The 12,757-nt window shown below is 38.8% G+C and overlaps 2 protein-coding genes across 2 annotated transcripts; both read left to right on the top strand.

Annotated features, from left to right (window-relative positions):
* The first annotated feature begins 22 nt into the window (after positions 1-22).
* plaat1 (phospholipase A and acyltransferase 1) lies at positions 23-2,921 on the top strand. The gene is made up of 5 exons (XM_044044527.1): positions 23-267; positions 945-994; positions 1,350-1,488; positions 1,867-2,135; positions 2,736-2,921. Exons 2-5 carry the CDS (start codon positions 968-970, stop codon positions 2,835-2,837), a joined length of 537 nt encoding a protein of 178 aa, XP_043900462.1. The 5' UTR covers positions 23-267; positions 945-967; the 3' UTR covers positions 2,838-2,921.
* Positions 2,922-3,856: 935 nt separating this feature from the next.
* Positions 3,857-12,743, top strand: ftsj3 (FtsJ RNA 2'-O-methyltransferase 3). Its single transcript, XM_044044854.1, has 21 exons — positions 3,857-4,046; positions 4,124-4,229; positions 4,690-4,736; positions 5,045-5,124; positions 5,314-5,413; positions 6,019-6,213; positions 6,317-6,432; positions 6,597-6,701; positions 7,369-7,469; positions 7,787-7,873; positions 7,962-8,096; positions 8,278-8,413; positions 8,685-8,878; positions 9,224-9,338; positions 9,696-9,777; positions 9,957-10,077; positions 10,260-10,354; positions 10,863-10,965; positions 11,397-11,580; positions 11,870-11,964; positions 12,074-12,743. The coding sequence occupies exons 1-21, from the start codon at positions 3,980-3,982 to the stop codon at positions 12,336-12,338; spliced, it is 2,529 nt and encodes an 842-aa protein (XP_043900789.1). The 5' UTR covers positions 3,857-3,979; the 3' UTR covers positions 12,339-12,743.
* Positions 12,744-12,757: the final 14 nt, after the last annotated feature.

Below are 12,757 nucleotides of genomic sequence, written 5' to 3'. Positions count from 1 at the left end.
AGAGAGTGAGTGAGTGAGTGAGAGAGAGAGACATTGGCAGCTGTGGCATATGGACATCATTCAGAGCAGTGGACACTGAAACTCCTCAACCAGGATCTCCAGCCTCTGTTTGGCTTCACTATATTTGATAAGATATCTTATTGCCTCATAAAACTGGAACTGAGCTCATCCGTTTTCTCTTTTCTTACTGGGCTTTTTTCAATGATAATGTGTGGATTTATGATGGAGAATTAAGATGGTGAGAAAGAAAAAGCTGCTGGTGTTTGGGTAAGTGTTTTTCCTGCACTTGCTCAGGTGTCATGTGTAAGTAAAGCATCACAGTGTTATAAAGTTCCAACAAGAGACCAAACAGGTGTTTATACCTTTATATATGTTTATATTTGATATGTTATTTCTGCATAATTGTTGACATTCTCTTTTCAGTGGCATGGCTTCAGCATCTTAAATTAATGATGAGATGGATATGCTAACTGCTCTCCTGGGCAGATATAGATTTCATCCTATCCAAACTAAACCTGTGTGCATGTAGGACTAATCATAAATGTTGAAACTTTAATAATTGTGGTGATTTGTGACAATGCATAAAAACAAAATCGCAACTAAAACTGTGGAACTTATTTTTTATGTTGTACTGTTTTTCTTGATGTGAACTAACCTGTGCTCCAACTATTTTTCTGTCAGCTTCCTCATTGTGTCAGTGCTATTGTGGCAGCGTACGTGACACAACAGCCTATGTTTGTATTGTCTGTGTATGTATAGGTGACCTTTACATTGTCAAAATAATCCCAGCTAGCATTCTCTTTCTATAAGAATTTGGATTTTTTTTGGCTTTTTGGTCGTTTTGCTACAAATAGAAAAATGTATTCATATTTTATTTGTCTTCAGATTTACATTCAGTGCTGTGCAGTGGAAGAACAACATCCTTTGTGTTCATTTGCTTTCAGAATTTGTGGAAGCATGATGTGGGATGGCTAAACAACAACAAAACTCTAGTGTAAGTGTGCGGGACTTGTACTTTCTCTGTGGGCTTGTTGTTTTATTTGTTTGGGTTGGTCTGGTTCCTGATGGAGTATGGATGACCCTGTTGACCTCGAAAAGGGAACATGTGTGAGTCAGTAGTCATTTGAATAATTATAATTAACATAAATAGTAACATTTATACATCTTCCTATAGAACGCAGTAGGTATAGGATTTACAAGGATTTGAAATAATTTCCTATTATTCCATATTTTGAATATTGTCTTTAATACTGTCTTTTTTCTAATATACACATGTAGACCATGTTTTCCTTGTAGCTTTCATTAAAACGAAATTCAATAAAACTGTATTTCTGTCCCTTTCTTCATAGATGGCCTCAAATGACCCTGACCTTCCTGACCCCTCTGGTGACCCCCAACCTGGTGATCTCATTGAGATCTTCAGACCAGCCTATCAGCACTGGGCTCTCTACCTGGGAGATGGTTACATCATCAACTTAACTCCCGTTGGTTAGTCAAAATAATAATCAGAATCAGAATCAGAGTTGGTATTTATTGCCACGTACATTTACACGTACAGGGACTTGATGTTTTGGTGCAGGCTTTGTTTTGACAGGATTAAAGTAAACGTCTGAAAACTGTCCAGATCAGCTTTGTATTTCTTGTAAAGGTTGTTTTGTGTAGTGGGCCAACACATGGAAACAATTTGTCTCATCTTTTCTCTTTGAATCAAAAATATTAGAGGTCACTAACTGCCTTGCTTTTTTTTCCAAGACTGGAACACTCTACACACTATACAATGAATTTTTATTCTGAAGCATTTATAATCTAAATATAAAATGTTTCCAATATTCAAATAAATACTAAAGCTCCTCTCTTCTTCTCCAGATGAGAGCCACACAGCTGCCATGTCCAGTGTGAAGTCCGTCTTCAGCAGGAAGGCAGTCGTGCGCATGCAGCTGCTAAAGGAAGTAGTGGGAAGTGACTCGTACCGTGTCAACAACAAGTATGACCACAACCACACACCACTGCCCATCTGTGAAATCATCCAGCGAGCACAAGTCCTCATTGGCCAGGAGGTGTCGTACGACTTACTGGGAAGCAACTGCGAGCACTTTGTAACACTTCTGCGTTACGGAGAGGGGGTGTCCGAGCAGGTATACACTGTTTTTTTTGTTCATCTCTCATTTGTCATCAGGGCTAAACATTTGTGCGGGGGACATTAGTGAATAATTAAAGCTGCTGTCAGCAATGTCACCTTTTGGCTGTTGCTGCAGTTAGCATTACCCTTTACCCATTGTCCTCCTTACATCACTTCAGGAAAGTGAACCCAACAAACAGCCTAAAGAGGAGAGAAATGAGACAGATAGTGATGCACAATATTATCGGCACAAGAGCTGTATCAGATATTGGCTTTAAAATGTATTGATGTTGGATGTTGGAGGAATCTCACTACAAATTGACTTTTGTGACCAAGGGTCATGAGAATTAAGGACAGCAGGAACAAAACAATGCAAATTTCAGGTCTTTGCATCACCTGGGGAATCTTCTCGCATCTTTGCATGGACTTTGTATGTAATCTCATTGACCAAGTCACAGCACTAAATTTGAAACAAGTGTGGTTAGGATTTAGACAAAAGGTTTGAGCAGCAATAATTATGCACTTATCAATTGTGAATTATGCTGTATCACTAAGATGTAATAAAATACAGACCTCTGCTGTTCTTTGTCATAATAAATCTGTTTCATGTCCACAGGCCACAAGAGCGATTGGGGCCATCAGTTTGGTTTCGGCAGCAGCCAGTGCCTTTTCTGTCCTGGGATTGATAAACACACGATCCAGAAACAGGCCTTTCTGACAGCTGTTTTTCACCGAGGGGTGTTATCTTCCAACATTCAAATTTATCCATGATTCAAATTTAAATAAAGCATGACAATGCAAACATGTGTTACTTATTCACTTATTTCAGTGTTTCAAATAACATATTATCAAATTAAATCTAATATTGACAATTATCCATCTTTAGTGAGTGTACAATATTTTATGCTTTAAATAATCTAGGCACCAAACTAGAAAGCAAAATAACAGCTGACAGTTTTGAATGTAGCTGTAATCATTAGGGCATTTACACTGTTCTTCTAGAAAGAAACATTCCTTTACTTCCTTACTGGGGTGGAGACAAGAAATTAACAACAAATCTGCATAACTACATTGCACTGCTTCATTACAACTTTTGACTGATTCTGTTTTAAAAATGACTTATACTGCTTTTGCATATTTACTGTCGTATAGGGTAAACTATACAACTAATGGTAAAGGGTAAACAGCAGCTAATGCATATTTTCAGTGTCAATGAATATGCTTCATTCAGGGATCATTATCATTACATTATCATATAATAACAAAATCATTCTTAATCATTCTTGAACTACATAAGTGCATTAAATGCTATCACTTCAAGAGTTAGTTTGAAAAATATCATCATAAGCATGGCTGTAAAATATAGTGAACTACAGGTGTATCATGTAGAAAGTACTGCCAACACTAAAAAAATATTATTTATTATTTATTTTACCAGGATAATCCCATTGAGATTGCAAATCTCTTTTCGAAGGGTGTTCTGGCCACGAGGCAGCAGCAACACACACTCATCAACAAAGACAACAACAGACATTGGAGAGCCTAACGACAGAAACATTTTATATTTAGATTATAAATGCTTCAGAATAAAAATTCATTGTATAGTGTGTAGAGTGTTCCAGTCTGAAGGAGCACAATCCTGGGATGCCTTTTTTCCACGTGCATTTAAAAGTAGGACTTTTCAGACAGCAGGTGGCGGTAGTGTCCTGTAAACCACGGAAACAAAACCATAGAAGAAGAAAATCGGCACGACGTGAATATCCGGCGCCGAGGCAGTAGTCACACGTGTTGTTTTCATGGACGTAGTTTAAGTGTGACATTATCCGTGTTTGAGTCCTTTATACAACCGCAGCCACAAACATGGGGAAGAAACTTAAAGTCGGAAAGAGCCGGAAAGATAAATTCTACCACCTGGCCAAAGAAACGGGTACATTACTTTGAGGGAGATATTAGCGTTAGCATGTGTGCTAGTTGACTCGCTCATCTGTGCCTCTTCTTTTCCAGGTTATCGCTCCCGTTCTTCCTTTAAACTCATCCAACTCAACCGTAAATTTCAGTTTCTGCAGAAAGCCAGAGCTCTGGTCGACCTGTGCGCTGCTCCCGGAGGATGGTGAGCTGCTGTCAACACCCGATCACTGAACATACTTCTGTGTCAAATGCAAACATTTAAAGCCCTCGTGTGAACATGTTAACATCGTGTCTATTAAACGCTCAGATTTTAATTGTTTTGAGACTAGCACAGGAAGAGACCTTACTTTTGTAATGGCGTTGTTTTGAGATGAAACTGTACCTCCTATATAGAGTTGTTATCTATCATTGGGTGGTAATTTATTACTTATAAATAAATAACACTTATCTTATATTAAAACATGATATATTTTAATATATAATTATCTGTTTGATTACATATAATCATTTAATGTTGACGTACAAAGAGCTATACTCAATTTCGATGTATTTTCTACAATGACAATAAAGGCTATTCTGAATAAATGTCAAGTGAGTACATTTGTATTACATTATAAGAAATTAATGGTCTCTCAGACTGATGAATACAATTCTCTCTGTAGGTTACAGGTAGCGTCAAAGTTTATGCCCGTTTCAAGTCTCATTATCGGTGAGTCCAGTGTTCTTATTTTGACCTTTTTCAGTTTTCCATACATAATTCTCATGTTTCTGTGATTCAGAATTTTTTTGAATTATTTTGCATCTTGGTTACTGTTAAATCTTACCAGTGGACTCAGTGCATAATTTCAGAAAATGTCCAAATTATAAAATAGTCCTAACTGTCATATTAATGGTTTTAATGTAATTAACTCTTTTAATCAAGTAAAATAAAAGAAATAGAAACAGTTGTTTTACTCTATTATAAGGTATTTCTGAAATTTGAAAATGAGTGTGTTAGTAATTATTACCTCCTGTCAGGTGTTGACCTGGTGCCCATCAAGCCAATTCCAAATGTGGTGGCGCTGCAAGAAGACATCACCAGTGAGAAATGCAGACAGGTGAGACAGCTACTGCAGAGGACAGTGGGTCTGATTGGTTAGTTTAAGAAATTTAATAAAACATGGACAAGTAGGGTTTTTTTCATCTGGAATGTGATGCTGTTTTACGAAGATACTGTATATTGCTCTAAAATCACAGACTATACAGTGGTTGTTCTTGACAACTGAGAAATTATCTCTCTTATGCAGGCTCTGCGAAAGGAGCTGCAGACATGGAAGGTTGATGTTGTGTTAAATGATGGAGCGCCAAATGTTGGAGCCAACTGGCAACATGATGCATTTTCACAAGGTAAGTACACCTAAAGCAAATGTTTAAGGACAGAAACCTTGATGGAATCATAAGGGCTCACCAGGATGCTTCTGCCATGGTAGACAATGTCCAAATCAGTTTTTGAATGCTGTATGAACATTTTATATGAGAACTGTCAGACAAGCCATATTTTATATGCATTACTCAAAAGTATTTGTAATCTGATATTGTTCATTTTTAGAAACATGACATGTAGGTCTTATCTAACAAGTGAGTGCTGACTCTATGACAGTGACATGGGACCATGTGAAATGTCAAATGTCTGAAATTGCTTCCAATTTGTAAAGATTATCCTTGAAGAAGTTAATGGCCACATATGTGAAAGAAAACTGGTATATTACAAATCTATTATGAACAACCTTCAAAGGAAAAGTCCAAAAATCTGACAAAGCTTTGAACGTGATGGTGGTTTTAGATGTTTGGACCTGCCACATTTGTATATTATTTAGGAAACTTTTTTGCAATATCTTCTCTTGTTTATTTTGTCTTGTGTATTTTATAAAAGGCTCATACTTGTGTTATAGTAGATGGTATTTGAACTGAACAGCTCAATAATCTCTTTCTGTCCCTCTCATCACCACCAGCTCATCTGACTCTTATGGCTCTGAAACTGGCTTGTGAGTTTCTCACCAAAGGTGGCACTTTTGTGACAAAGGTCTTCCGGTCCAAAGACTACCAGCCACTGATCTGGATCTTCCAGCAGTTCTTCAAGAAGGTGCAGGCCACAAAGCCACAGGCATCCAGGAACGAGTCTGCTGAGATCTTTGTCGTCTGTCAGGGTCAGTTAGCAACCCTCTGGATTTTTTGTTTGTAAAGTTGGAGTCTATATTTTAATCACCTTTTGCAGATCATATCTAAAGCCTGTTTGTTTTACTTTAACAGGCTTTGTTGCCCCGGACAAAATCGACAGTAAGTTCTTTGATCCCAAACATGCTTTCAAAGAGGTGGAAGTGCAGGCCAAAACCGTGAAGGAGCTTATTCCTGTCAAGAAGCCAAAGGTAACAGTGTGTAACAGATCTGTTGAGTCGCTGTGTGGATGTCGAACTTGATTTATAATTTCCTGTAATTAACTCGATAGTGTAAATGTGGTGCAGTAGTTCTCACCCACACACAGCCTAAATTATATCATGACTTTACTGACCAAGCAGTTGTTCTGTTCAAGGCGGAGGGATACACTGATGGTGATCTGACACTCTACCACAGCTTCACAGTGACTTCATTTCTCAAAGCTGACAATCCTGTGGACTTCCTGAGCAAAGCCAATGAGGTGAGATATGTGTCCTTTTTAATCTGTGCATATTCTTTCATAAATGGTCCCAATATATGTGAGCTGTAAATGTATGGCATGTATCCTGGCACAAAGGTCACTCTATGGAGAAAGAGCAACACAACTGTTCACATACACTGTCTTAAGCATAGCAAATAAACATCTGGTGCACAAACCAAGAGCAAGCAGGGGAGAGAGAAGCTATTGCTTGCTTAGCTAACTGCTATGCTATAATAACCATAATATATGCATTTGTGTGTAAAGATGGTGAATTAGCCAGTGTTGCCAACCGAGGAAGAATGCTATGATCAATTAAACAAGTGTATGTCCAGTGAATCGTTGTCAATAGTCAACACAATAGTATGTTCGCATCAGCAGCTCACACTGTTGCTCTTTAAGGACCACACCACTTGTTTAGCCACCAGTGCAGTTGCCATCGTTGAACTGGTCTAAATACAAGGTGAGGTCACATTCTGTGGTGTCTTTTTGACGATTGGCTAGTTCTAATCGCACATTTTTGTGGTTACTGTGACAGCCATATCGATTATCTGCTTGGGAGCAAAACAAGACATGGTTTAAGATTTTAATTCTCACTTGAATTTGAGAATGTTTTTTGAATACATGCAGTATAAGCTCACTTGTTGTCCCTATGTCATCTTTAATTCAGATCTCCTTTGACAACCCAGACCTGGAGTCTCATGCAGCCACCAGTAATGAGATAAAGCTGTGTTGTCGTGACATTAAAGTCTTGGGGCGTAAAGAACTCCGGTAAGTCCCATATCTAATGGCGTTTGCTAAGGTTTCTATATAATAAAACAGCAGATACATTACATTACATGTCATTTAGCATTTAGAAGCTTTCATCCAAAGCGGAATTGAGTACAATCAGCCAGGGGTGGAGTTGAACTTGCGACCATGATTTCTTTCGCACACAGGGTACCGGTCTTAACCACTGAGCCACTCCACCCCCCAGTTTGCAATTTATTTATAAAAAAGTAAAATAGATTGGCAGATCAGAGCGTTGTTTTTTATAAATAATAATGCAGATAAAGTTCAGGAACCTTACGCTATCCTCATGTCTGCAGCATGCTACTGAGCTGGAGGTCCAAGCTGCGAAAATATCTGGCCAAGAAACTGAAGGAAGCAGCCAAAAAGCTTGACCAGGATGTCAGGTAAAAAGAGCCACTAAAACTTAGTTGTTGTGTCTTTACAAGGATTTGTGACAAAGCACCTCAACAGCTCTGTATGCTTTGGTTTCAGCATAAGTTCTGATGAAGATTCAGACGCAGAACCAGACAAGAAAAAAGATGATGTAGATGAGGAGGAGAATGAAGAGGAAGAGATGGTGCAGAAACTGGCAGAGCTGAAAGCTGAAGAGGTAGCTGAGCTCAAAAGGTAATGTCTTATTTTAATCATCTTTACACTAATAACGTTTTTCTCTATGAACAGTTTTAACTTGCAACACACTTCACAGACCTGGTGGTGAAGTACAAAGGCAATGTGAAGGTATTTCCCTTGATGGGGAACATGATCATGCTCTTTGGTCTTAGTTTGTACCACCATTATGCTCCATCAGGAAGAAGAGGAAGCTGCTAAAGGAGCGGAGGAAGCAGAGGGAGAGAGTGGAACTGAAGATGGACCTGCCAGGTGTCTCCATTGCCGACGACAATGACACATCCCTGTTCTCCCTCACCTCCATCAAGAAGAAAAACGTAATGAACCGCCTACTTTGCCTTTTTTTTTTTTTTTACACTCTGAGGTTCACCGGTGGGGTTTTGTCACACTCAAATTTTATAACTTACTTGCTCACTGTGCTACATCACCATGGTAACTCATGTTGAAGACTGAATCCAACCTGCTCTGCTCTGATTGGAGTCTGCAGATCAGCAGACCTTTTGAACCACCACAATTTACATAGAGCAGCAGCACATGTTTGATACCAATACCAACAGGATGTTCCTTTGGTGTTAACCTCTCTATCAGGTGCTGGCTGATATATCCAAGGGAGACATGCAGACCGCAGATACTCTAGCAGACGGAGAAGATGACATGCACCTGTCTGAGGATGATGATGAGGCAGATAAAATGTCCCTGGCATCTGATTTGGATGATGAGGACTTGGAAGAGGTGGAGCAGAGACAGGCAGATTTGGAGAAGAAAGCACCAAATAAGAAGAAGTGAGTATCTGTTCAGACCACAAACCTCGGACACTAGTAAAGATGATTGTTGAGTCTTCAGGGGCAGTTCGTCCTACTTGTCTCCATAATGACATCATTATTTCCAGAACAGATACTCTGACCCTATATGAAGCCTGAGGTTAAAAATGTTTTGTGTGGAGGCTCATCCTCAATGTTAAAATCCAATATTAAGAAACTCATTGGTTTTTTAATGGTTGATTAAACTATTCTTAAGTTTTGAGTTTACCTTTAATTATATAGTATTAAAAAAAAAGAGAGAGATGCCCTCAGTAATCTTAAAAATGTTGTGTTCATTATCTGGTAATTTATGCATTTGTTTTTCAGAGTAAAATTTGCAGAGGAAGAGGAGGATGATGAAGGACAGGACAGTGGTTTGCTGGTGGAGCTGGAGGGAAAGGATGAGAAGAAAGAGCGAGAAACCAACCTGTGGTTTAGCAAGGTTTGTTTGTTTGTTTCCTCCCATAATGCAACATAAATAGTTCAGGTGGATGGTGACAGTTTGATCATCAGTCGCATTTACTAAGCGACTTCATTACGTCACATATTTTTCAAGTGAATATGCTATCATAATAATCCAGGAACGTTTTCAACCGAGCCATGAGTTGGTGTATCAAGTTTTTCAACAAGCCATTACTTCCTTAAAGCAACAACAATTCTTAAGGGGAAAACTAGGAAAAAATGACTGCTCAGGTCTGGGTTCAAGAAAAATCTTTAATGACACCAAAAATAGGCAGCTTGGGCTCTGGGTCTATAACTTCTCTCTAACCTGTAACTGTGCTGCCTGTTTACTCTGCAGGGCATCTTCTCAGAGATAGACCTGGAAGGAGATGCAGAGAGTGAACTCCAGCAGACTGAGTTGCTCCAGAGCAAAACGACAGGTAACAACCATCCTCTGTTTCTCTTTAATTTCTCAAAAGTCGGCAAGGTCCAAAAGCGCACACAATACACAATATTAAGCACAGGGTTTAATGTTGTGGCTGATAATGTTTCTTATTATAGTTACAAGAATAAAACATGTTCTCAATTTGGAACTGAAAATAATTTGAATCTTTCATAGGAAAAAGCAAAAAGAGGAAAGCTGAGGAGGAAGCTGCTGAGCCAGAGGAAAAAGCAGGACCTTCACAGGAAGCTAAAGAGGAGAGTGACAGCGACTCGGATGACAGCAGTGATGATGAGAAGTAAAACCTCATTTATTTTGCATGTCCAGTTTGTGTTTTTAAGACGGGTAGTGAATCGAATGACCAAACTTCATTTTATTGCTGTACAGCTTTCTGTGCTTTAACATTTCACATAAATTAAATCCTAAAATCACAATTAAATTGATATACAACCAGTCTTAACTTTGCAAAATAAATTTCAGGGAGATTACTAAGATGAAGCAGGCGAAGAGCGCTGGTGGGAAGTCGGGAGACGCAGAAGATGACGACTTCCAGGTTGTTCCTGTTGAAAGCACCAGTGAGTAATGACAAACATTTACTTTCTATTGATTAGAGATTTGGCTAAAGAGAAATCTTTGTTTCTGATCCAACAATCACTATAGGGTGAGTGGAGATTGTCCGATATGGGTTTTTCTATGACTAACGACTGTGTCCATCTTTAGAAATCAGGGCAGCCATCATGTGATGATGGGTTGTTTCTTTTAGTTGAAATGTTTAGCTGATTTTCTTTTTTTTTTACTATATCTGATAAATGTCAATTATAGGTTTAATAATAACAAATGATTCACAAAATTGATTCATTGATTACTTCTATTAACATTTATTTAACAACGTAATATTTTAAATAAAACCAAATATTGAATACATGAAAGCACAACATAAAATGTGACTTTGCCATTAAAAAGGTTTTATTTGCAAACTTTAGGAGTAGTCAATCATCATTTTATCAGTAATGGTACTTGGCCAATGCAGAATCAAAGATGGCAAAAATCTACCTGTAGGTCAGAGTGTTTTGTGTTCCGCAGGTAAGAAAGCCAGGATCCTTGATGCTGAAGGTTTGGCCCTCGGCTGCCAGATTGCTACATCTAAGAAAAGAGCCAGAGACCTGGTGGATACCTCCTTTCATAGGTTTGTGATGGTTCAAAGTGCACCCATTCTATCTGATTCTGTTAGTTGAGGAGTAAGAATATCAGTCATTTTCTTATTATTGATAAGCGTCTTAAGAAAAACTAGCAATGTATAGCTATGGTGGGGAAATATTTACCCTTTGTGTACGTTGTAACATAATACAATCTCAGTTTATAAACTCTTTAGTATTGTAATATCACCCACCAAAGTATAATTTGTCCATTTTCACAATGCACCAAATTTATCATGATTCTCATCTTCAGAAGGAACAATAAAAGATGTTATTTAAATTAAAATGTTTAATTGTTATTATACTGATAACATCTACAGTATTTGGGTCAGTTGGTCCAACTATTAGATAAAGATGTAAAAATAAAACATGAATTACTACATAACACAGTGTTATAAGTACGGCTTTTTTGCTTCTGTAGGTTTGCTAGTTCTGAGGAGCCATGGGAAGTACCAGAGTGGTTTATTGACGACGAGCGCAGACACAGGAAGAAGCCTATACCTCTCACCAAAGAGATGGTGGAGGAGTACAAACAAAAGTGGAAGGAGATTGATGCCAGACCCATCAAACGAGTCGCTGAGGCCAAAGCCAGGAAGAAGAGGAGGGTAAGTTCAGGAGAGGCTTTTACTTTGAAACAAGTCTGCAATTCACTGATACGACTGTCGTCACATGGTAATTTACAGCACATGTACTTTTTGCACTTCTTGGTCCAGTGCTGTAGAGGTTAGAAAAGCTGTCATGTAGCGGTCAGTTAAAATATAAATGCTTCATAAAAATGTGGCAATTGTCTGGGTCCAGACCACAGGCAGCCTTTCACGTGGTATCTTGGAATCTGTCATGGGTCAAAGTATTTTTGTGGATCTTCATTTGTCAGTTTCTGTGTGACCCATCTAGATGCTGAAGAAGATGGATCAGGCAAAGAAGAAAGCAGAGGCCGTTGTCAACACAGTGGACATCTCTGAGAGGGAGAAGATGGCTCAGCTGAAGAGGTATGATGTTACACCGCTACGGTTGTAGCTGCACCAAAAGAAATGACACGGTGTCGCTTTAACTTTCAGTATAATAAAACAATTTCATTCTCATTCTTCATTCTGTCAGTATCTACAAAAAAGCAGGCCTGGGGAAGGAGAAGAGAGAAGTCACATACCTTGTGAGCAAAAAGGGAGTCGGCAAGAAGGTGAGACGGCCCCCCGGCCTGAAGGGAGTCTTCAAAGTTGTGGACGGTCGCATGAAGAAAGACATGCGCGGAATGCAGAGGAAGGAGCAACGCTCTAAGGGGGGCAAAGGAAAAGGAGGCAAAGGCAAGGGAAGACCGTCAAAGGGTGGCAAAGGAGGAGGAGGAAGGGGTGGAAAAGGAAAATGAGTTTGACCCTGTGATGTTCCTGTAAACCTGTCTCTATCTGTTAAACATTGCCTGAGCTCTTGTTGGAGCCTTGTGTGGTAAGTCCCATAGTGTTGGCTCTTGTATGATAGACAGATGCCAAAATGAACTTGAACTTGCTCACTGATACAAATACTTTCTTTTCAACAATCTTTGCTGAGGTTCCTTAAAACCCTGGGCACCTGAGCCCTGATGTGGCCATATTACGGTGCAGGTGTTTAAATTGCGTCTTTCTGAAGATGTAAATCATTTCCCTTGAGCTCTTTGAATCATGTGGTTTGATAGAAGAGCTGAACTGTAAGTTTTATACAACCATAAGTATGTGTTCATTGTATTCTGTAAATATTAAAGACACATCTTTGCAATAAATACTTAAGTTTGAAATTATGCCTTTTTTTTGT

Source organism: Solea senegalensis, linkage group LG14, assembly GCF_019176455.1.
Source record: "Solea senegalensis isolate Sse05_10M linkage group LG14, IFAPA_SoseM_1, whole genome shotgun sequence".
Lineage (NCBI taxonomy): Eukaryota > Metazoa > Chordata > Actinopteri > Pleuronectiformes > Soleidae > Solea > Solea senegalensis.
Note: the sequence above shows the minus strand (reverse complement) of the source record. Positions and strands in the feature narration are given on the sequence as shown.